The sequence below is a fragment of the Ovis aries genome, chromosome 3, assembly GCF_016772045.2.
Source record: "Ovis aries strain OAR_USU_Benz2616 breed Rambouillet chromosome 3, ARS-UI_Ramb_v3.0, whole genome shotgun sequence".
In the NCBI taxonomy this organism is placed as follows: domain Eukaryota; kingdom Metazoa; phylum Chordata; class Mammalia; order Artiodactyla; family Bovidae; genus Ovis; species Ovis aries.
In genome coordinates this window covers 188,759,304-188,785,010 of record NC_056056.1, presented here as the reverse complement: position 1 = coordinate 188,785,010, position 25,707 = coordinate 188,759,304, and the positions used below count along the sequence as shown (strand labels likewise).

General features: G+C 38.2%; 1 protein-coding gene across 2 annotated transcripts in view; it reads right to left on the bottom strand.

Annotated features, from left to right (window-relative positions):
• ITPR2 (inositol 1,4,5-trisphosphate receptor type 2) overlaps positions 1-25,707 on the bottom strand; it is a 604,865-nt gene that overhangs the window by 405,133 nt on the left and 174,025 nt on the right. For both annotated transcript variants that reach the window (XM_004006770.5, XM_060413298.1), the window contains exons 11-16: positions 20,143-20,294; positions 15,699-15,798; positions 15,033-15,193; positions 7,056-7,197; positions 4,554-4,715; positions 363-535 (exon numbers count right to left, since the gene is read on the bottom strand). In XM_004006770.5, the coding sequence (XP_004006819.2) occupies positions 363-535; positions 4,554-4,715; positions 7,056-7,197; positions 15,033-15,193; positions 15,699-15,798; positions 20,143-20,294 (890 nt within the window). The remainder of the gene's footprint in view (positions 1-362; positions 536-4,553; positions 4,716-7,055; positions 7,198-15,032; positions 15,194-15,698; positions 15,799-20,142; positions 20,295-25,707) is intronic.

Here is a 25,707-nt window from a genome sequence, read left to right as displayed (position 1 = left end):
CTATTTTCCCATCTCTAATATGTGGATAATGTTTTATGACCAGTGTACTTCAGGAGAATGTGCAAGGATTTAAATGAAATAATGTATTAATATATATATGAACATATTCAGAAAAACTATGGAGAACTATAAAAACACAAGTTATCAGAGTGAAATCAACCACATTTAAATACATTATCTATACAGGGTTTTGATCCCCTATGAGATAATAATTCACAATGATACATAATTATCACAGCAATAAGTCCAACATTGTTTAGTCCATGAAAGAATTCTAACTTTACAAAAGTTCTGAAAAGTTCTGAAAATAAAGCAATAAGCCGTAATCCCCACAAGAAAACACTGCATGAGCTACTTCCAACCTTGGCTCTCGATTTCTCCTGAGTAAACTAACAAATGTTTCTATTTCTTTTGCTGTAATGTGTTTCTCTAGTAGTTTTCTGTTGTTGTGCAACAAAGCTGTGATGGTATCTTCTGCCAAAATATCATAGCCGATCTGGGACTGCATGACACAGAAATTCTTAGCAATGTATTCCTGCAAAGGAGAAGGACTGTCAGAATGCGCTGCCAAACAGCTTAGAAATAACAGGTTCTATTAGGGTCAGCAACAATGACTAATTTATTCATAAAAGAAAATGCACTAAAAATTATTGTCCAAAGAAAAGCAAATAAATAATTCTTTAATAAATAGGAATTTTGAGGAAGGAATTGCAAATATATTAATAGACCTCATTTTAATTATAACAGAAAATTACATGTCTAGAAGTAATTTTTAATATGGTGCTTACACTTACAAATTAGAAAAACCAAAATAAACCTAGCTAAAACACAATTTTTTATGACATGATAACTAAGTATCTCACCAATATAACAGATGGCCCTCTTCAAACACTCACTAAAAGTCATAACCCAGGATTTTGGCATAATTACAGAAATGAAAATGACCCTCTGACATTTTGTTCATGAAGCATGAGCTTCATATTGTTATATGAAGATCCCAGATGAACCTAGGCAATTTCTTTTTTTTTTATACATACTACAATGATTAAATCTTCTCTTTAAAATAATGATAAAATTACATAGCATTTTTCATCTTTAAAAAAATATCAGTGAAAAAAATCACAAATAAAAAGGTAAACAGGAAAAAAAGTCCAGTAAGGTAATATGATTCATCACTTTATGGCTCACACCGATTCATCCAATAGATATTTCTGGAAGGGCATTCCAGCTCTATAGTATGGTTATGTAAGAGGATGTACTTGTTTTTGGCAAACACATGTTACAGAATTGAGAGGTAGGGGTATGGCAGTAAACAAGACAAACAAGCTCCCATGGAGCTCATGTCCTAGTGATAAAGGGCAGTCATTGAGCTAACAAACAGGATCATTTTAGGTATTGATAAGCAAATGAAACAAGCAGAGGATGGGAAAAGCTGACAAATTTAGATGGGGTGGGTGCTGAAGAAGTGACATTTGACCTGGGATAGAAATGATGAAAATGATGAAATGATTTTTTTTAATGAGGCAATCATGGGGAGAGAAGTCACTGAAGCATGGGAGTAGCAAGTGGAAGGTTCCGTGGTGGTGGAACCCAGTCTCCCGAGTTCTGTAAACACAGAGTGCCAGTGGCAGCAGGAAAGTCATCATTGAGGAGAAAACGAGCTGACATGGGACGTGAGGTCCTGGAGAGCCATGTGAAAACAGAAAGGTCCATTCTTAGAGCAAGAGAGAGCCACTGGGGAGTTTCCCCCAGGTATGATTCCATCTGCCTCTTCTTCCCACCAGCCTGCCTTTCTATTCCAAGCCACATCTCAGAACTCGTAAGCTTAACCTTCTCCACAGTCCAAAGTGTTCACTTCAATTTCTTGGGGATTCTCCTTGGGGATGTTTTCTATGCTGGGAAAATTTACTGACTAGAATATGTTCTTGCTTTAAGTAAAACTTACTGATACCAAGGGAACATTTCATACAAACATGGGCACAATAAAGGACAGAAATGGTATGGACCTAACAGAAGCAGAAGATATCAAGAAGAGGTGGCAAGAATACACAGAAGAACTATACAAAACAAGATCTTCATGATCCAGATAAACACGATAGTGTGATCACTCACCTAGAACCAGACAAGTGGGTCTTAGGAAGCATCACTATGAACAAAGCTAGTAGAGGTGATGGAATTTCAGTTGAGCTATTTCAAATCCTAAAGGATGATGCACTCAATATGCCAGCAAATTTTGAAAACTCAGCAGTGGCCACAGGACTGGAAAAGATCAGTTTTCATTCCAATCCCAAACAAAGGCAATGCCAAAGAATGCTCAAACTACTGCACAATTGTACTCATCTTACACACTGGCAAAGTAATGCTCAAAATTCTCCAAGCCAGGCTTCAAACAGTACATGAACTGTGAACTTCCAGATGTTCAAGCTGGATTTAGAAAAGGCAGAGCTCAAATTGCCAGCATCCACTGGATCACAGGAAAAGCAAGAGAGTTCCAGAAAGAAAACATCTACTTCTGCTTTATTGACTATGGCAAAGCCTTTGACTGTATGGATCACAACAAACTGTGGAAAATTCTTCAAGAGATGGGAATACCGGACCACCTGACCTACTCCCTGAGAAATCTGTATGCAGGTCAAGAAACAAGAGTTAGAACTGGACATGGAACAACAGACTGGTTCCAAATCAGGAAAGGAATACGTCAAGGCTATATATTGTCACCCTGCTTATTTAACTTACATGCAGAGCACATCATGAGAAATTCTGGGCTGTAAGAAGCACAAGCTGGAATCAAGATTACCGGGAGAAATATCAATAACCTCAGATATGCAGATGACACCACCCTTAGGGCAGAAAGTGAAAAAAAACTAAAGAAACTCTCGATAAAAGTGAAAGAGGAGAGTGAAAAAGTTGGCTTAAAGTTCAACATTCAGAGAATGAAGATCATGGCATCTGGTCCCATCACTTCATGGCAAATAGATGGGAAACAGTGGAAACGGTGACAGACTTTATTTTGGGGGGCTCCAAAATCACTGCAGATGGTGACTGCAGCCATGAAATTAAAAGATGCTTACTCCTTGGAAGAAAAGTTATGAACAACCTAAACAGCATATTAAAAAGCAGAGATTACTTTGCTGAGCACCAAAGAATTGATGCTTTTGAACTGTAGTATTGGAGAAGATTCTTGAGAGTCCCTTGGACTTCAAGGAGATCCAACCAGTCCATCCTAAAGGAAATCAATCTTGAATATTCATGGAAGGACTGATGTTGAAGCTGAAACTCCAATACTTTGGCCACCTGATGTGAAGAACTGATTCATGTGAAAAGACCCTAATGCTGGGAAAGATTGAAGGTGGAAGGAGAAGGGGACGACAGAGGATGAAGACGGTTGGATGGCATCACTGACTCGATGAACATGAGTTTGAGTGAACTCCAGGAGTTGGTGATGGACAGGGAGGCCTGGTATGCTGCAGCCTGTGGGGTGGCAAAGACTCAGACACGACTGAGTGACTGAACTGAACTGAACTGATTCCCAAATAGCACCCAGCCTCCAGGTCAGCATCCTCAGCCCTCCACAGCTCAGCCCACATGCCTTTCCAGCCCACTCCCACACCATCCTTCTGCATGGACTAAACTCATCACCGAAGTTTCCTGACTATGCACTCATCTCTCCAACTGTCTAAGAGAAACACAGGACACCAATTTACCAAATGATAATTAATTGAAAACAATTTTGTATTAAGCAGATGTATATTACTGAGCCCACTACATGTTATATTTTCAGACAAAAATGAGATGAAATTCTACATGAGCTGGCAACTTTAAGCTATATCCCTGGATACACCTGGGTTCCCTGTCCTCCATGGTTAGGTGTATCTTGATGAAACTGCCCTTCTAGGATCCATTATTCTCTTTTCAGAAATCTCTGTTCACTAAAATGCCAGTTCCCATACAATTTCTGAAAATGATTCTTTTTTTTTTTTTTAATGATTCTTATTGTATTCAAACGCTTCCTTCTCCAAGCACCCTTCCTGGGTTACCTGAGCTGAGCTCCTCTCTCCTGAATTCCCACAATACTGTCTTATCTCCCCTACCCACTCCATGACTCTGCCTTACATTTCAGATGCACATCATATTTTTTCCACCAGACAATGAACTCTTTAGCCTACACATGATGGGGTATGTCACGTGTTTCTAGAAATGCCAAGAAACGTCTCATTCCTCTTTACATAATATATCCAGCATGCCTCCTGCCCATCAGGAGCTAATACCATGCACACATGAGGACTCAGACATCTTCCCCCAACAATTCTAATTTTACAAGGAATAATAAACACATATGTCATTTCAAATACATTTATAGGTCATTTTTGTGTGTTATAAAATATTTCAATTATAAAAGAAACATTTTGGAACACACACAAATGACCAAGAGAAAGCATTTCATTGCAAAGCAGAATTTCCCATTCCTAATTTATATGTCTTGGAACTGTAACCAAACAACTTCGCCCACACTTTAGATGTTAAAAAGATAAAAAGAAGGGCCATCCTTGAACCTGATTTTTCCGGTAGTCCTGCTGTGAATGTCTCAGCACACGGTAGCACAGCCTCAGCATGTACTTATAGGGGGCGTATCTTTGATCCCCCAGATCTTCAAGTCTCAACATTGAGCCTTCTCCTGCTTTCTCTTTAAAGGGTGCTTTAAGAATCCCAAATACCTATTAAGAAAACAACAACAACTATGACTTATTCCGATGAATGGAGATGCATGTTTAGAATTTTTAAATTTTTTTATAACAAAAAACGTTGACTCAAAAAGGCTTTTGTAATATTTGAGTAGAATTAGTGTAAAGTAAAAACATAAAAGAAAGATTTTGGGGGGATATAAGACCAACATATTAAGGGACAGAAAAATACGGTTAAAAGTATTCCATAAATTAAATGACAAAACAATATTTAAATAAAATGCTTCATTTTGTTTAGAAATTCTATTTTATTAAAATAAAAAAATATTCGAGAAGTGTTGAAGTTCCCAAATAAGTCAGACAGAAAAAGAAAAAAATCATATGATATCACTTATATGCAGAACTTAAAAAAAATCATACAAGTGAATTTATTTTCAAAACAGAAACAAACTCACAAACTAGAAAACAAACTATGGTTACCAGGTGGAAGGTGGGAGGGAGGGCTAAATTGGGAGTTTGGGACTTACACGTACATACTGCTATATTTAAAGTAAACAATAAGGACTTAATGTAAATAAATAAATATTTGGTTAAAAATAATAAAAAATTTAAAGATTTTAAGTTTTACTAAGTTACATGAACATATTCAGATGAACTAAAATATAGTTTGACTTCAATGGGCTTTACAACTACTTCTGTTATTCTCCATAACTTTCTAAAGTCAAAACACTATAAGGAAAATATTCACTTTTCATCTAAAACTGACATCAAAAACTACCTCCAAATATTGCTTTTAAACCTCTTGGTAAAAGAATTAACTTATTATTTGTATACATTAAAGATGTGACCAAATCAATGAATGTATCAGCATTCAAAACGAATAAGGAGCCATATGGGCACCTGGTGATAACCAGTGACTCAGATTCTTCTTGTAAGAAAATTAGCAGTTGGGAAGTATTTAAAAAGCACTGAGGAGCATGACTCTTTTAGGCAACAAGACAGCAGGTAGGATCACCTGGAGATGAACTGGCAGGATGAGTATTTATAAAAGAGCACCTAGGCAAAGACATGAGGAGTCATACAAGAAAGCAGAATTATCCTCTGTAGTCCATGAAATAAAATATGAATTAAAGTTTCTTTAATAATTCTATATTCACTAAACTGTGAATTTTCTATTTATAATACTGAAGTAAAATGTTTGACATATATTTGTTAAAATAATATTAATAAATTATTCAAGGTTCTAGAAGTCCTTGAAATCAAATGTTTTATACAAAAGAAATGCTAATGTTAGAAAAAGACTTTGTCTCATTAGATTTGCAACCTTTATTTTATTTGAGAAAAATGTTGATTTTATATATTCTGACAATCAGCTACAGAATATTAATTGATAATGTCTACTGTTTTCCTTTCCCAACTCTACAATAGCATGTATATTAATAACATACATTTTCTTTCTTAAGTATCTTCCTACAGTCCACAATTAAGGCAGAAGCCCATTACTTATATAGCAATTAACAGAATAAAAAGAATGCACGAAGGCAGGCATGTCCAAACGTGCACAGTATTAGGGAGTAAATTAATTTGCTGGCACATGATGAACAACTTCAGGAAGACATAGCATAGGAGCATTTCTAGACTTTCAGGGAAAAAACTAGAATACTATAAAGAGCACTTGTGACTAATGAATAGACTGCCCTACTTTTTGAGGGGAAAATGGGGAAAAGGTAGGAAGCAGATGGAGATGGCAGCTTCTAAGCTCCCCTGGAAATTCTACTTAGAACATTATTACAGCATGTTTTCTGCAGACAGTTTGACCATGTAGGTTTTTCATAGGTCTGTGGCAAGCCATATCCAAGATAGCCCTCAGTGAACCCTGCCTCCTGGAATTACACTCACGGAATCCTGTCTTCTTGACTGTGAGCTGGAATTACTGGCTCACTTCTAACTAAGAGAACAAGGTAGAAATGATGAGATGTTACAGTTTCTAAGATTTTTGTTACAAAAAGACTATGACCTCCACCTGGAGCCCTCTCTTCTTCTGTCTTGGATCCCTCACTTCTAAGGAACACAACCTTCCTGGGCTTGAGGCAGCCCTGTGGAGAGGCCCAGGCGAGTGAGCTGGGTAATAAATCCTCCCCTATTTGAGCCTCGAGATGACCACAACCCAGCCAAGACCTTGACTGCAGCCTGTGAAACACCGTGAGCAAGAACTGCCCACCTAAACCACCCCTAGATTCCTAATCCACAGAAAACCTAAGTATTTGCTGGCTTCAGACACTAAGTTTTGGGCTAATTTGTTGTACATCAATAGGTAACTAATACAAGAACTTTCCTGATACTATAATTCAAAAGATAAAACATGAAAATCACCTGTGCCAATATGTTTTGTTCCCTCATTAACTTCTGACGTTCTCGGTTTGGCTTGGTGATAAGCACATCTAGAACATCTTGTCCATTGTTAGGTACATCAGCAACAAAGAAGATAAGGTCTTCCAATAACTTGGTTACAAACCTATCATGAAAAGGAAATATTATGATGTGCTTAATCTTGGGAATATTTTTAAATAAACATTAAAAAATTAAAAGTTTTATAGTAAAATCATTTAATAACTAATACAGTAAATATTTACTTAGATCTTTGCAAAGAGCATCCCTTATTCAGTTTCACCAAGCCCTACTCCCACCTCCAACTCTAATCAAGTATTTGCAAAGACAATTATGAAATAAAACCCCATGAGTCCCAAAACCAGAGGTGTTGAGAGGATAACACCCATCAGCAGATGCTTTTTCATGACTGACTCACAAAGAAGGGTATTTTGGCTTTATGAGAGAACAGCTAAACTAAATTCTTAAACTCAAATTTGTCCTTTTTTATTATCAACTCAACTACATTTTCTAATCTTTAGTACATTACAATTTCTCCCTGTACAGAATAGGAAAAACTTAAATGACCTGCGAAGAAAGACAAGAGCAAGCCATCCTATCTCTAAATTGTTCTGAAAGTATTAACTGATCTATAAAAATCATAACACCCTAAAATCATACACTAATGTTTACCTTTAATTCTACACTTTGGCTATTTTTTTTTAACTATTACTTGAACATTAATGGTGTCTGGCACCTAAAGTATCTGGAGAGCTCTTCCTCCCTTAGCTTTCTTCTTCCTCCTTCCTGCGTTTTATCATTTTCTGTGTGACTGTTTTTTGTAAAATTCATACAGGCACTACACCACCAGGGAACTGCATCCTATATGAATTTTTAAATACAAAAAAAACTATCCAACAAATATTTAAGTAAACTTTATCCATGAAGATGTCATATATATGCATGATGGAATGCTACTCAGACAGAAGAGAATGAAATAGTATCTGTAGCAACATGGATGGACCTAGAGATTTCATTACTAAGCAAAGTTCAAGTCAGACAAAAACAGACAAATACCATATGGTATCATTTGTATGTGGAATCTAAAATATGACACAAATGAATTTATTTACAATGTTTTAACATATAACAGAAACACAGACATGGAAAACAAACTAATGGTTACAAAAGCAGGCACAGGGTAGGGAAAGAATAAATTAGGAGTTTGAGATTAGCAGATAAAAACTACCATATATAAAACAGATAAACAATAACGTCCTACTGTATAGCACAGGGAACTATATTCAACATTCTATAATAAACCATAATTTAAAAGAATATGTATATTTATATATAACTGAATCACTTTACACTAGAATCTAATACAACATTGTAAATCAACTATACTTCAATAAATAAGCTTTATCCATATATATCAGCATAATTATTCACTGTTATTAGTACAATCAGTCAAGATTACATCAACAAAAAAACTACAATTTAAGAGATTCAGTGACTCTAGAAAAGTGTGGAATGTAATCAGTTATAAAGCACCTTGATCTTAGCTCCAGATTCAACTCCTGCAAGAGAGTGGAGCCAAGTGGATACACCTATAATCCAGAATTTAGCCACCACATCCAAATTCAACACACCTCCAAGGTTCATAAACTTACTCCAAATTCCAAAGATATTATGTTTTCTTGTGTGCCTATTTTAAATTTTAACCCAATCTGTTTCGACAAAATGTCTTAGGAACAGGATTCACTGACATAACTTCTAGGGGCAACCACAGAAATGTAAAACATGATTTCTACACATCAAAATGTGGTGTGAATTTCTTTCGAAATTGTGACTCAACATCTTCTAAATTATTCTGTTGTCCTTAACAGAAATAATAAAATATTTATTTTGAGCTCAGACTTCTTCAGCAAACTAAAATTGAGTTGAGCCTCAAGGGCTCAATCTATAAGTCCAGTCCAAGCATAAATATATCTGCATTTTCTTTTTAGAAATATTGGGGGTTTTTTTCCCTCTTGCTGTTTAGAGGATATTGTATTCAGGTGTTTAGTTATCTAAGGAAGTACAACTCTGGGAGCAACTACAAATGCCTCTGCTTCAAACTCTCCCAGATGGCTTACAAATTAATGATGGTGGAGATGCAGATGTAGAGAATGATCTTGTGGACATAGCAGGGGAAGGAGAGGGTAGGACAAATTGAGAAAGCAGCTTTGACATATATACACTACCATATGTAAAACAGATAGAGTGGGAAGTTGCTATATAACTCAGGGAGCCCTGCCTGGTGCTCTGTGATGACCTAGAGGGGTAGGATGGGGGACTGGGAGGGAAGCTCATGAGGAAGGGGGATATATATATATATACATGGTTATGACCGATTCTCAATGTTGTACAGCAGAGACCAATAAAATATTGTAAAGCAATTATCTTCCAATTAAAAATAAATTAAAAACTGGTGATAGCTAATGGAATGATGATGAAGAAAATTAACAGTCTTGACTGAGAATGACTATACATTAACCTTATTTGCAGAGCCTACCTCCCCTAATGATGAGGCAATGATAGTCAAGAAAATGAGTCTTCTCTTTTGACCTCCAAAACCGTTGAAACCTTATTTTTGTCTTTTCATCTCAAGCATCCCATCTGGGGCAAATAAAACTGTCTTTTTTTTCAGTTCAGACCAAATTACAATTCTATACTGGGAGATGGAAAGTGAAGTCGCTCAGTTGTGTTCGACAATTTGTGACCCCATGGACTGTAGCCTACTAGGCTCCTCCGTCCATGGGATTTTCCAGGCAAGAGTATGGAGTGGGTTGCCATTTCCTTCTCCAGGAGATCTTCTCAAGCCAGGGATTGAAACCGGGTCTCCCATATTGTAGGCAGAAGCTTTACCGTCTGAGCCACCAGGGAGATGGGTAGGTCCTTTCATCATTCAAACTTATTAATTTCCTTTTACTAAAAACTTTTAGTGTGAATTTTTTTATCACAGGCAGCCATGATAAACAAAATTTATATTTTAAAAAGACATAGCTAAAACATAACAAAAAACACAGTCAACCAGGAATAAAATAAGAAAGACAGTGATGAGCAAGGATAATATTCAGTACTAGCAAGACAATGGGTACTGAAAGCATATGGCAGGGAACTAAACTCAAGATACAAAAGCAGAGACTAAAGCAGCATGTCTCTATCTCTTAAAGGAAGCCTAAAAGTACTGTGACCCCTGTTCCAGTCCTGGCTGTGCAGTGAGTGATAGGAGGAAAGAGAGGAAGCACAGAGACAGGAATGTACTCAACCACCTGCAGTCTCCATGGCTAAAGCCTCAAATTACCAGAGGACATGAATTCTCAGCCCTCAGTATCAGACCTGGCTCTGGACTTGTTGAGCTGAGCCAGGTGGAAGCAACCATAAAACTAATAAAGAAGATGAGAGAATGCAGAGAAAGAATAAGAAAAAAATTTCCACTCAAGAAGAACCTGCATATTTAAATTTCAAAGCACAAGAGAAAAACTGAGATTAAGAAAGCCATCCATCATACTAAAAAACCAGGAGGCCACTTCATTACAAAAAAAATGCAAGTAACAGTACAATTTCAGAATAACTTTTAAATCAGTGTGTCTCCAATCCTCAAAGAGTTAAGAAAACAATTATATACCAAAGAAGACAATATACGTAAAAGAAGGCAGATACAAATGAAGAAAATGTGGCTGTGCAAAAGAACCAACAGAAATCTGAGAAACAAAATTATAATCATTTAAATAAAAATATAATTCATGAAGGTAAAATACTATACACACATTCTAGAAAATGTGGTGACTTATAGACTGTATCAAAAAAATCAATCTAGGAAGCAGGACAGATTTCAAAAGGCAAGTTATAAAAGGAAAGGTAAGAGATAAGGGAGATGAATTAAGAGGATTCAACACACATCTAATAGGAGTTCCAGAAAAGAGGGAAGAGGAAAAGATAAATATCTGAAGGAAAATGGCTGAAAATTTTCCAGACTTGAAGAAAACTGTAAGTAGTCTGATTAAAAGTATACCCTAAGTGTCAAGTGGGTAAAATAAAAATAAAAATTACTTGTAAACACATTGTAGTGAAACTTTAAGGACATAAAAGACAAAAGAAAAAATCTACAAAATTATCAGAAAGTAAAGAAAAATGCCAATAAAGAATTCTTAATGGCAACAAGATGCAACAGAAAATAATTGTTATAACTTTAAAATACTAAAGAAAAAGAACTGTCAAGCCAGCATTTCATACATAAAGTATCAGTTAAAAAAGGTGGTAAAATAAAGACATCCCCATAAAAAGATTAATAAGATTTATAACCTCATTGAATAGACTAAAGAAAAAATTTCAGCAAAAGGAAAAGTGAACCCAGAGAAGAGTGAAATGCAAGAAATAAAAGCAAGTAGAACAGAAGGTAAAATACATTAAGAAATATAATTAATATCTGAAAAATAATTTTAGGAACTAAATTTTCAGAAAAAAGTGATATATCATAATTTAGATGACATAAGTAATTTAAATAAACTCAGACCTATGCATCTAGATAACTAGTCCCCCCCCCCTCAAAATAAAAGATGGGAAGTAGAATAGCAGAGAATAATCAAAGCATTCTGAAGTATTTTTCTCCCATGAGAGAAAGAAATATTTTCAAGTTATGTAAAAAAGAATATATAGCTGAAATGTATGACAAGACCATATGGGCACTTACAAAAGAATGAAAGAATCTATAGCTTCTAAACCAGAAGAAAAGTAAAAATGGGGAGAAAATACAAACTTAACCACTCTAACAGAAAGGAAGAAAGAAGAAGAGGGAAAAGAAAAAAAGCTATACAGGAAAAAGAAAATAACAAAATATGATACCCATTGGCATTCAAATAAGTCCAAACACATTATTTAACAAATCAAGGTAATTAAACTTTAGAGAATTCAAATAGACTATCAGATTATATTTTTAAAATCCAGCTCTTGCCTGCTCACAAGACATTAACAAAGCAAAATGACTGGCAAATCTGAAACAAATGGATATTGAAAAAATGCATCTACCCGAACACTAAACAAAGGACAGCTGGTGTCAAGACAGGAATATCAAGCAAGTAAAATTCAAAGGGAAATGACACTGCTATAGGAAAATATTAACTCTGTATCAGAAGGACATCTGATCTGGTGATCACATGTTGGATGGCCCCTGCTCTAGATTCTGAGCTCCTATCTCAGGGAACTGGAACCAATACTCAAGCCCGTAAATTGCATGAAGATGTGAATGGAGTCTGTGCTGTTCATGGCTGCACTGCCACCGTGTGTAAACTGTCCTAAGAACAGTACACAAGTTTAACAAACAAGGAAATCCTGTCACATATGAGAATACGAGTGAACCTGTTTTGTGAAATAAACCAGTCACAGAAGGACAAACACTGCACGATTCCACTTACATGAGGAGTGACTGCTTCCTTAAACTTTGCTCCTTACTGTCAAACTATGTTTCAAAATGCTTATATCAATTATCTCCTGGAAAGCAAGGAGATCAAACCAGTCAATCCTAAAGGAAATCAGTCGTAAATATTCATCAGAAGGACTGATGCTGAAAGCTTCTAATACTTTGGCACCTGATGTGAAGAACTGACTCATTGGAAAAGACCCTGAGGCTGGGAAAGATTGAAGGCATGAGGAGAAGGGGATGACAGAGGATGAGATGGTTGGATGGCATCACCGACATGGTGGACATGAGTTTGAGCAAGCTCTGGGAGTTAGTGATGGACAAGGATGCCTGGCGTGTCACAGTCCATGGGTTCGCAGAGTTGGACACGACTGAGCGACTGAACTGAACTGCTATCAATTATCATTTCACCAGCTGCGCATGAGAATTTCAGTGTGTGAACGCCTGGGAAGTTGGTACTTTCTTATTTTTCTTATTCAAATTGAAAGGTATGTAGCAGACCATGAAGTAGAGAAATACAGAGAATGCTTGTGCTCTGGTGTGTTGGAAACCCATGGACTTTAAAAACACACATGATTAAATCCCCTACTTACAGTGTGACCTTACCTGACTGGCTTAAACTTTCAATTATCCCTTATGTAGAATGGGAATAATGCCCATATCAAGGCTGCTTGAAGGACTAGAGAAATATATTTACAGTGCTTAACATAGTACCAGTATAAAGTAGGGATGAAATGACTGGTGGCTATCAGTATCACTCCTTCTTACTCATTTCCAAAATGGAATGAGTGGAGGAATCAAGATCCAGTTTCTTCAAGTGTCTCTGAGCAAGTTACAAGGGCAGAAAGCTACACTATTGCAGACTGTTTGCTGGTATTATATAACATGTTTGCTTTGCAGACTTGAGCAGAGAAATGTATCTTGAATAAATAAGAACAAAAAGGCGTAAAACTTTTATAGGGCCTTTAAAACTCCAAACCCAAATACCAAATCAAGTGCATCAAAAGGTATCTCTTATGAAACATTTAAAAGGAAAGGTCAGAAAGTAACTCAAAACAACTGTGTTCAAGCCAAACTAAAATAGAAAAATGTAAACATTCCCCAGATTTTAATGTTACTATTTTCATTTAGGCACCAGGATCTGCTCATTGAGAAGCAGGTGTGCTGCCATGGAGACCATTCTACGTATTTCCTTAGAGTCATTCATTCACTGAAAGCTACTGCATGAGTTGACAACTGACTCTTGATGATTTAAAAGTTATTCTAGCTCATGCAGCTCAATACCAGAAAAAGCTTCCCTGGTAGCTCAGACGGTAAAAGCGTCTGCCTACAATGCGGGAGACCTGGGTTCAGTCCCTGGGTTGGGAAGATCCCCTGGAGAAAGAAATGGCATCCCACTCCAGTATTCATGCCTGGAAAATCCCATGGACCAAGGAGCCTGGTGGGCTACAGTCCATCGGGTCACAAAGAGTCGGACATGACTGAGAGACTTCACTTCACTTCACTTCAATCAAAAGCCAGGCCAAAGAACTAAACAGACATTTCTCCACAGAAGACATACAGATGGCTAACAAACACATGAAAAGAAGCTCAACATCACTCATTATCAGAGAAATGCAAATCAAAACCACAATGAGGTACCATTTCACACCAGCTGGAATAGCTGCTATCCAAAAGTCTACAAGCAATAAATGCTGGAGAGGGTATGGAAAAAAGGGAACCCTCTTACACTGTTGGTGGGAATGCAAAATAGTACAGCCACTATGGAGAAGAGTGTAGAGATTCCTCAAAAAAGTGGAAACAGAACTGCCATATGACCCAGCTATCCTGTTGGGCATACACACTGAGGAAACCAGAACTGAAAGAGAACAAGGTACCCCAGTGTTCATCCCAGCACTGCTCACAATAGCCAGGACATGGAAGCAACCTAGATGTCCATTGGCTGATGAATGGATAAGAAAGTGGTGGTACATATACATGATGGAATATTACTCAGCTTTAAAAAGAACACATTTGAATCCGTTCTAATGAGGTGGATGAAACTGGAACCTATTATACAGAGTGAAGTAAGCCAGAAAGAAAAACACCAATACAGTATATTAACACATATATATGGAATTTCAAAAGATGGTAACAATGAGCCTATATGTGAGACAGCAAAAGAGACACAAATATAAAGAACAGATTTTTTTGACTCAGTGGAGAAGGCCAGGGTGGGATGATTTGAGAGTATAGCATTGAAACATATATATTACCATATGTGAAAGAGATGACAGTCCAAGTTCAGTGCATGAAATAGGGCACTCAAAGCACTGGAACAACCCAGAGGGATGGGATGGGAAGGGAAGGGAGGTGGGAGGGGGGTTCAGGATGGGGAACACATGTACACCGTGACTGATTCATGTCAATGTATGGCCAAAACCACCACAATATTGTAAAGTAATTAGCCTCTAATTAAATAAATTAATTTAAAAATATGAATGATAAATAAGTAAAAGTCACTCTAGAAAGTTACTAACCTCCTTTCATTCTGGGTTATTGTGCCATTTTCCAGCTTTTTAACTGTAGTCGCCAGCACTTTATTTGCATCGTTGGCGAAGTCTAAGTCTCGGACCTCGGACAGTGGGACAGACACAATGGCAAATGCTTCTTTATCTTCTTTCGTTTGGCAAGTTCCAATCTGCAATGTGTTTTTCCATTAAGATTAGTTGCTTTATTAAAAAATGATGCAATACTCTTCCAGTACTAACACATCTTAGTACTGCAGAAGAGGTACAAAACAGAAGCAGATGATCCAAACACAATTCCTACAAGCATCGCCCACTATGAAAAGCTGTAGAGACACAGACCTCTCCTGCCCGTTTCCTGCCTTGTTCTCAAAGCCCGACTGGCAGTGTTTCCCTTTCACCCTTGCCGTTTGCTTCAGTTTCAACAGAGGAAAGGAAATGCCCTTCTGGAATCTTCTTCCCTTCCGACATGCTGTTCCCATTCTCTTGGTATCTCTGCTGCATCTTCTTGAATCACAGCCCTGCAGTGACCTGACTGGGGGGCCTGAGTCCTTGATGAAATTCATTGCAATAATTTCTAATATTGACGAAGTGCAGTCGTAAGAACATGTCAGTCTTCCCGTAATCCTATTCACACAACATGTGGATGAAAAGTAAACCATTCTCAGAAACATTTACCTTCAACATAACAGGCCTCTCTTCATCCGTGTCTATGGGGATGCTAGTACTGGTTACCCACGTGTTTGTACATAAATGTCTTAACCGAACATATGAGTTCCTAAAAGAAAAATAATATTTTAAAAATTGTTTATAAAAAATTAACACACTTAATATTAACATATTTAAGTTTCATATATGATATGAATATAAATATATTTCACACAGTTAACTGAGTGTAGATCAGTCACGTTTAAAGGGAAAATCTGACCTCAGACTATTTCAAAGCATGCAGTATTATCACCTAGACTGGTAGTTCTCAAAATCTGGACCTTGGACCAGCACCATCAGCATCGCCTGGACACTAGTTGGAAATACAAAGTCCAAGGTTTTACCCCAGTCCACTGAATCAGAGAATCTGAGCGTGAGGTCCAACAGTGAGTATTTTACCAGCCTTTCCAGGAAATTCTGATGTATACGAAAGTAAGAAGCACTGACTGTGTAACCATCTCAGTTATAATGGCTGTCTCACAGTAGTCCCTTTTGTGGTTTAACCATTTACACATGAAAGTATATAGTGTAGTCAGTCCTCAATAACTGCAGATTATGTACCTGTGACAAATTATCTGTAACCCCAAATTCACTTGTTGGGGGCACTTTGGCAGTCTTTCTCAGACATGCACAGAGTGGCAAAAAATTTGATTCCCTGACATTCACATCCCCAGTGAGGCTAAACAAGGCAATGCTCTGCCTTCTCGTTTCTGCTCTTGAACCATCAACAAGTGTCTTTTCATGGTCTGTATATTACCATGTTTTTCACTGTCATTGGGGAATTCACTGTTGAAAACAGTCCCAAGCGTAGTGCTGAAGTGCTGTCTTGTGTTCCTGTAGAGCAAAGCTGTGATGTGCATTACAGAGAAAATACTGACAGAGAAGCTTCATCCAGGCATGAGTTATAGTGTTGATGGTCATGAATTCAGTGTTCATGAACCAAAAGTATACATTAAGCGAGGTGTCTTTAACCAAAAACACAGAGAAAACAAGGTTGAGTATTAACTGATTGACAAAAATACTGTGTCCAGAGGCTTGCAGGAACCTAACTCTGTATTTCCCTTAGGAGCAGTGGTCCCATATTTGCTAATTCATGTTCCAGCAATAATAAGAACCAATGATAGGTGAATTGTGAGAGAGTGTATGAGAAAGAACAGCTAGAGCTTCCTCTGGCTCAAATATTATCATGTTCAGTGAAACTTTTATTATCATTTCTTAAACAAAATGAATAAAGTGTCCATTAAAAGAAAACCATTGTGGTAAGTTCTCTGCCTTCAAGTTGCAAGAAGTTCAGCAGGAAAGATAAGATAAATCCATATAACACAAGGCAGAAAGCATTAAGGCCATTAAGAGAAACTCAAGTTGGAAAAAAAAAAAAAAAAAAACCAAAGGCTTCAGGGAAAGAGATTTAGTCTCAAACACTATGGTTCTGCTCATTCATAAAAGTAGATCGAGACTGAGTTTCAAAAATCTAGACCAGCAAGGGCCAATCATTGTCCAAATAATCAGCAAAGGTCCAGTACTGAAATACCTCTGTGATACCACTTATCTTCTGCATGGAGATGTCATTTGGATTCAACTATCCTCACCATTGTATTTTAAGCATCTGGAAAGTGGGGCCATAGCTTATTCGGCTCCATGGTGGTTCCCCCTAGTCTTACCCCTGCACTTTTTCTATAGATGTTTATGGAGTCAACCTAGATGGCTGAGTTCCAAACTAATGAGACCACACTTGAGCATAATAACTTGCAATTTCTAAGAATTCTAGAAATGAATAAATCCTTAGGACCCACACCACAAAAATCCTTTCTTAGAATCTTGATGTAATTTGAATGTCTAAAATATGAAGACATTGGGAGGACTTCCTGGCAGTCCAGGGCTTAAGACTTTGCCTTTCAATGCAGGGGTATGGGTTTGATCCCTCGTTGGGGAGCTAACGTGTGGGGTTCCCACGTGTCTCAAGGCCAAGAAAACAAAACATAAAACAGAAGCAATATTGTAACAAATTCAATAACTATTTTAAAAATGATCCACATCAGAAAAAATTTTAAATAAATAAAAATAAAAGATGGAGATATGCACCATAGTGGTTAAGAGTATAGACTTCAAATTCACACACATCAGGATCAAATTCCACCTCATGAGCCAGACATTGATTGATCAGCCTAGTCACACTAAGCCAGCAGTTCCCCAACCTGGCTGCACATTAGAGTCACCAGAAAAGCTTCTACAGCCTGTTGCCCAGGCTGCACTGCACATTATTTAAATCAGAATGTCTGCGACTCAGAGAAGGCATCAGTACTTTTTGAAGATCTCCAGGTGATTTCACTGGTCTTCGTGTGGCCAGAGCATACAGGGCAAAGTGCTGCACAGGTGATTCCAATTTAAAGCTGACATGAAAAGCATGGCATTAACTAGTTCATCCCAGGTGGCTCAGAATTCACCTGCAATGTGGGAGATCTGGGTTTGATCCCTAGGTTGGGAAGATCTCCTGGAGAAGGAAATGGCAACCCACTACAGTATCCTTGCCTGGGAAATCCCACGGACAGAGGAGCCTGGTGGGCTATGGAGTCGCAGAGAGTCAGACTCTACTGAGCGATTAAGCACACACAGCACAGCTAGTCTTCAGTTCTGATCTGTTAGAATTGCTGCCAGAATATTTATAAAGAACTTGACAAGCGTGCTCAGCACACAGCAAGAGCTCCAGAGTTATATTACAATAGTAGTTATTACTAAGTGTTCATTAGCAGAAACTTTAAAACAACTAATGACAAAGAATATGTTAATACAAAAATCTGTTCTATAATGAGAAGGGCTTCAGCGGCTCTGAATAGTAATAGATGAACCCTTCCATATAGAGCAAGGCTTTGGGGATTGTCTATATAGTGAGATCTTTCTACCTTTTCCTTAAGCAAGTTTTCTTGGTTAGAGTTCAAGAAGGACTCTGTGTTTGCTGAGTTAAAATCTAGAGTCGTCAGAGCAAGGATTTATTAAGATGCCATACTCAGAAAAGGTCAGAGACTTGCATCAAGTCAAACCTTCCGTGTGGATCTCTTTACAGATCTCTGTTGGTAGCCCAAAGAGAAATGGCTCATGCAAGGCCAAGACTCAGCTACCTTTCGCCCATCCAAGTACCAAACAGGTCTGACCCTGCTTAGCTTCCAAGATCAGGCATGTTCTGGGTGGTGTGACCATAGACTCAGCTACATATCTCATGAGTGAGAACAGCTGTGAAACAGCCCAGGAAGCCCAAGGAGCAGTGATTTCCTGCAGTGTTAGTAGAGCAACTTTTTACCTTCTCTGAAAGTAACCTGCACAGTAATGTCTGCATTTTGAGCATGTACAGTCTAACCACTGCGATCTGCCCAAGGCCAAGGACAATCATGCTGGATCAAGGACAATTTAGAACAATCCCACAAAACTTAATAACAAAGGCAAAACTCTATGCATCTAGAGATTGCATCCTAATGCTATTATTGGAAGGTAGACAGCTGTAGGTTAAAAAAAAAAAAAAAAACTCATCAAATCCAAACAAAAGAATGTAAACTATTGTAAGTTAACAATTACCTCATCAACAATCTTCCTTCCCCCTCTTCATTTAGGTCTACTTGTCTCCTAGCTGGGCCTTCAGCACAGCTAGCAAATTTAAATATTTTTCCATTTTGTGTTCCTGCTGCTTGAAACACTTCTCCCAGATGGAGAGGGCTTGATCTTTCAGATCATTCAGATCTTTTCTCAAATGTCCTAAATCAGAGAAGTCTCACACCTAATAACAGAACTCTCCATATGCTTCAATTTTTCTTCAAAACATTTTTATTATCTGACCTTATAGTTTGTGCTTATTTGTTTATTACCTCTCTCTCCCATTTGAATTTAAGTTCATCACCAGTTTGCTCACAGTTGTCCTCCCAATGCCAAGGGCAATGCCTGGGAGGTAATCAATGTTCAGTAAGATTTGTTGACTCGATGACTAAATAAATGAACAAATGGACGAATAAATAAATAAATGAATGAAATATGGAATCTGACATAATAAAAATGTCATAAGTATTTTTAAATTAATTTTTACTGGAGTATAAAAATGCTATAAGTATCAACAGAAATGCTTCTAGATTGTTTTTCACTTTAGTAACCACGGGACATCCAAGTAGTAGAAATAAATAATTCTCATGAATTTTTCAGAATTTCTCTTGTCCTGAACATTTTACTTATTTTTAAGAATAGAACAACTATGTTAATCTACTCATAAAAGAGGTATGAATTTTTACACTTGTTTTTCACTTATACTTGCTCTCTTGCTGTCACAAAAATTATATTAAAATTATGGTCTTAATTCCTTACCAACCAGTAAAATTATTCAAAGGGACATTACTGTTTAACCTGTCTTTTTGTGGGTTTTTTTTTTTTTTTTTACCTTGGAACCAGGCAGTCCGCTCTCTGAAGAGTCGTGGCATCCAGTTCGAAAAGCGATGCGATGTCGTTTCCATGCGGGACTGAAACCAAAGTGTACATGATCTTCTCCCCTGCCTGGCGTTTCTTCTTTGAAGCTGGAAGATCGCCATCTCTCTGTTGAGGTGGTAGAATGTTTTTTACTTTTATTAGGTGTCTTACTAAATTGGGAGAGAAGTTTAAATTTGCACATATTTCTTCATTGGATTATAGCGATGCCTAGTTCACACACTCCAGAGGACTTCATCTGAATAAATTATCAAAGCAGCAACAGTCAAAATAGTTATGGCCCTTCCCTGATAGTAAACCTATTTTCACAGTAGTAATTTTGAGCATTCCACATATGGAATTTAGAAAGATGGTAATGATAACCCTGTATGCGAGACAGCAAGAGACACAGATGTATAGAACAGTCTTTTGGACTCTGTGGGAGAGGGAGCGGGTGGGATGATTTGGGGGAATGGCATGGAAACATGTATAATATCATATAAGAAACGAATCGCCAGTCCAGGTTCGATACAGGATCCTTGGGGCTGGTGCACTGGGATAACCAGGAGGGATGGTACAGGGAGGGAGGTGGGAGTGGGGTTCAGGATGGGGAACACGTGTACGCCCGTGGCGGACTCATGTTGATGTGTGCAAGAACCAATACAATATTGTAAAGTAATTAGCCTCGAATTAAAATAAATATTCATTTTTTTGAAAAGCTACAAAAAATAAATAAATAAAACACAGAGGGACTTCCCTAGTGGTCCAGAGGTTAAGAATCCGCCTTCCAGTGTAGATGATGCGGATTTCAGTCCCTGGTCTGGAAACTAAGATTCCACATGCCTGAGGGCAACTAAACCCACGCACTGCACTGACTGAGCGTGAAAACTCTAGAGCCCCTGCTTCACAACTAGGGAAAACCTACACACCACAACGAAGACGCGGCTCAGCCAAACGAAACAAACAAAAACACAGAGAAACAGTGGGCTGAACCATCCAGGTTTCATAAACTGGAAGCTGGAAGTATCTCAGAGTTCCTGCCTAAGCTCTGAAACACCACTGGGATATTAACTTGGAGTGAAGGGGAATCAACAGCAGGATTGCCGTTCAGTTCATTGGCTATTCTATAAGATCCCAGAAGATACTATAATGTCGAATAAAGTGAAGTCAAATGGAATAGAAGCCTTTATGATGAAACTCAGCCAATATTTCCACTACATCCCTACCATTGGAAGCAGAGAGCAACACAAGACGGATGATTATGCATTTTCTCTTGAGCCTCCCCAAGTTCCTATGCCCCATGGAAGGACCTGATGTATAAGAAAACCGAAAGAGGATAGAGCAATTATAATATAAGCTTGGCAATACTTCTACCTATTTATTAAATCAATGAAATTTGAATATAAGAGAGGACGGCTGTCATTGTACCATCAAAGGAAGTTGAAAGAAAGCAGAGGAGGGAAGGGATGCTCGAAGGTAAATGAGAGCAGTTCACACCCAAAGACAAGCTTTGCTTTCAAGGTCACCATGGCAATGTAGCACTACACCCGACCATTCCAAAATGTTCACTTAAAGCACCGTCCCAAGGCTGCGAGCACCATTTTCCTTCATCAGAAAACCCTTGCCATTTCTTGCTGGTGTCTTCTGTAAATGGTGCACAAATTGGCAGCACCCCTGACCTACAAACGGGCAGAGGAACAGCCAGGGTCCGAAGTAGAAGCAGGACTGCTATCTGCTAAATTTCGCACAGCCTAGCAGCTCCTGGTAGCTCCTGGCATCTTTCACTTATAGGCCCTGCACAAAGACCCAAGTTCAAACTTAAATGAAGATAGGAGTCTGGCAAACACTCCCCAGGTAGTTTAATCCCCGTAACAGTTGTTTCTTATCAGTAAGTATGAACTATGTTTATTCATCAGGAAAAAAGGTAACTTACTACACATTAGAAGTATAGGGAAAGAGGAAAGACGGAAATGCAAAACAGTAAGCAAATTACACTTGTGAATTTACACAAAGCTTCTCAAGGTACCCAAACCATTCCTTGGTTGTTCTTGCTAATCTTACAACAAAAATTTGAAAAAGAGGAAGAACATTATTTCATTTAAACAAAGAGATGAGTGCAGTTACCTGCAGGAGATGAAAGACGAGGGAAGGAGAGAAAGAAAGAGGATGGAGAGGGGGAGGACCAGAGGTGAAAGAGGGGGAGGAAAGAGAAAGGAGAGGAGGAAGAAGGGAAGGCGATGGGGAGGAGGGAATAAAAGGGGGGAAAGGAGAGGGGAGCGGTGAGAGCAGCAGGAATGCTCAAATCCAAATTTAACTAGCCATCTCCATCCATGTCACCCAAAGCCAGAGGCCTGGTCTGCAGCCCTCAGGCACTGAGTGAGTCACTCCTCAAAGAACAGGCATAAACGCAATGCTTAACAACCTTCTTTAAGGTTTCTGAAAAAACTCTCATGGGTCAGAAGACCCAATTCACAGTCATCTGCATTGAGGCATGGAAATCTATGAACTGAAAACAAAAGTCTCTGAAGGGCAAAACACGATCCCATCTTGAGAGAAAACCTAAATGTCTTTAAATAACCCAATAAAAATGGCCTTGCCAGACAAGTAAGTTAGGAAAGGAGGCAGCCTGGGTAACATTATAGCTCAGGCTCATGGAATCTCCAGCTTGGAAAAGATCTTCACAGATCATCGGTGAGCTAAAAAGACTTCTTCCCAAATAAACCTCTGGCAGCAGCTAGTCAAGTGAAATTCTATTGCTTGAAAGGTGTTCCGTTGCATCATGAAAACACTGGTCTTTAATTCTCCCTACCGAAATTTAGGCAGCCTTTGTGCCTTTGTGCAGTTTCGTTTATTTCCTGTATTTCAACTCTCACAGACAGTTGAGGGAGTCTAAAGGAAGAAAAATAGTTGGAATGAGAAGGTGAAAATAAGGGAAGGAATGGGAAGTGTGGACACTAGAGGGAAAATAGGAATGTGCGAGAAAAATATGACACCAAAAGCACTTTCAATGAAAAAGAATGATCGATAATCAAGCTTCCATGAAAACAAGTTTCTCCTGCTCTGTGAAAGACACAGTCAAAAGAATGAGAAGATAAACCACAGACTGGGAGGAAATACTTGCAAAAGACATATTTAATAAAGGACTGGTATCCAAAATATACAAAGAACTCTTAAAATTCAATAATATGAAAACAATTAATCGAATTTTTAAAAGGGCAAAAGACCTGAACAGATACCTCACCAAAGATGACATACAGGTGGTAAATACATATATGAAAAGGTGATCAATATCAAATGTCATTAGGGAATAGCAGATTCTCTAATTAGATCTCACTTGCAGCAATGATATACCATATACACCTACTGAATGGCCAAAATCCAAAACACTGACAACACCAAAGGCTGACAAGGATGTGGAACAACATGAACTCTCATTCATCACTGGTGGGAATGCAAAATGGTACAGTCACTTTGGAAGACATTTCAATGGTTTTACACAAAATGAAACACACACTATACCATATGATTCAGCAATCATGCTCCTTGTTATTTACCCATAGGAGGTGAAAAGCTATGTCCACACAAAAACTTGCATCACAGCTTTATTCATACCTACCAAAACATAAAAGCAAACAAAATACCTTTCAGTAGGTGAGTGAATAATAAACTGTGGGACATTCAAACAATCGAATGTTATTCAGCACTAAAACGAAATGAACTATCAAGCCATGAAAAGACATGAAGAAACCTTAAAGGCATAGTTAAAATGAAAAAAGCCAATGTGAAAAAGCTACACACTGTGTGACTTCAAATATACAGCAGTCTGATATTCTGGCAAAAGCAAAATTATGGCACAGTAAAAAGATCAGTGGCTGCTGGGGATGGGAGGGGAATGAGTAGGAAAAACACAGGGGATTTTTAAAGCAATGTAACTATTCTGTATGGTACTTTTATGGTGGATACATGTCATTATACTTTAATCAAAGAGATAGAAAGTTCTATACCAAGAGTGAACCCTAACGTAAACTGGACTTCGGGTGATAATGATGTGCCAAGGTAGGTTAACCAGTGTAATAAATGTACCACTCTGGTAAAGGATGCTCATAGTAGGGGACCCTGTACTTTTGTGCAGGCAGCAGTGTATTGGAACCGTCTGTATCTTCCACTGAATTTTGCTATGCATCTAAAATGCTCTTTACAAATGCCTGTTTAAAGAAAAAAAAAAAAAAACAATCTGTGTGTGCCACAACTATAGAGAAGATCCTCTAGAGCCCGGGAGCTGCAACTACTAGAGCCCACGCACCCTAGAGCCCATGCTCCGCAACAAGAGAAGCCACAGCAGGAAGAAGCCTGCGGCCGCAACAAGAGAGCAGCCGCAGCAGGGAGAAGCCTGCAGCGGCAACGAGAGCAGCCGCAGCTCACCGAAACCAGAGAAAGGCCCTCACAGCAATGAAGACCCAGGACAACCAAAACTAAATAGATAAATAAAATTATTAAAAGTACACAGTCTGAGAGGGAATATTAGTAAGTTATATATCTGATAAGGGACTTGTATCCAGAATATAAAAAGAACGTTTACAACTCAACAGTTGCAAAGACAAATAACCCAATTAAAAACTGAACAAAGGATGAGACCAAACATTTCTCCACAGAAGACAGAAAAATGGCCAAGAAATACTTGCAGAAGTGCTCAATCTCATTACTAAATAGGAAAATGCTTTAGGATAGCTATAATCAAAGTACAGACAATAACAAGTGTTAGGATGTGGAGAGACTATAACACTCAGTCTCTCCCCATATTGCTGAGGAACACACAATGGTGCAGCCACTTAGGAAGAGTTTGGTAGTTCTTCAAAATATTAAACATATAACCAGCAATTCTAGGCTTCCCAGGTGGCGCTAGTGGTAAAGAACCTGCCTGCCAATGTAGGAGATGTAAGAGACACGGACTCAATCCCTGGGTCGGAAAGATCCCCTGGAGGAGGGCATGGCAACCCACTCCGGTATTCTTGCCTGGAGCAGCCCATGGACAGAGGAGCCTGGCAGGCTACAGTCCAAGGGGCGCACAGAGTTGGACATGACTGAAGAGGCTTAGCACAGACACAACCAGGTATACCTAACTCTAGGTATCTACCCAAAAGAAATGAAAGTATATGACCATGCAAAAACTTGCACATGAATGGTCATAACAGCTTCATCTATAATAGCTGAAAAGCAGAAATAAGCCAAAAGTCCATCAAATGATAAACAAAATATGGTACATGCACCAAATGGAGTATTATTTGCCATGAAAAGGAATGACATACAGATGCTACATGTATGCACTTTGAAAACATTATGTTAAGTGACAGAAGCCAGACACTTAAAAGGCCATATACTGTATAATTCCATATACGAAATATTCAGAAAAGGCAAATTCATAGAGACAGTAGATTTGGGTTGATAGGGGTTGGTAGTGGATATAGACTTTCTTTGGGGGGAGGGTGATAAAAAAATGCTCTAAAATTAGATAGTGGTTACAGATTCACAACACTGTACCTTC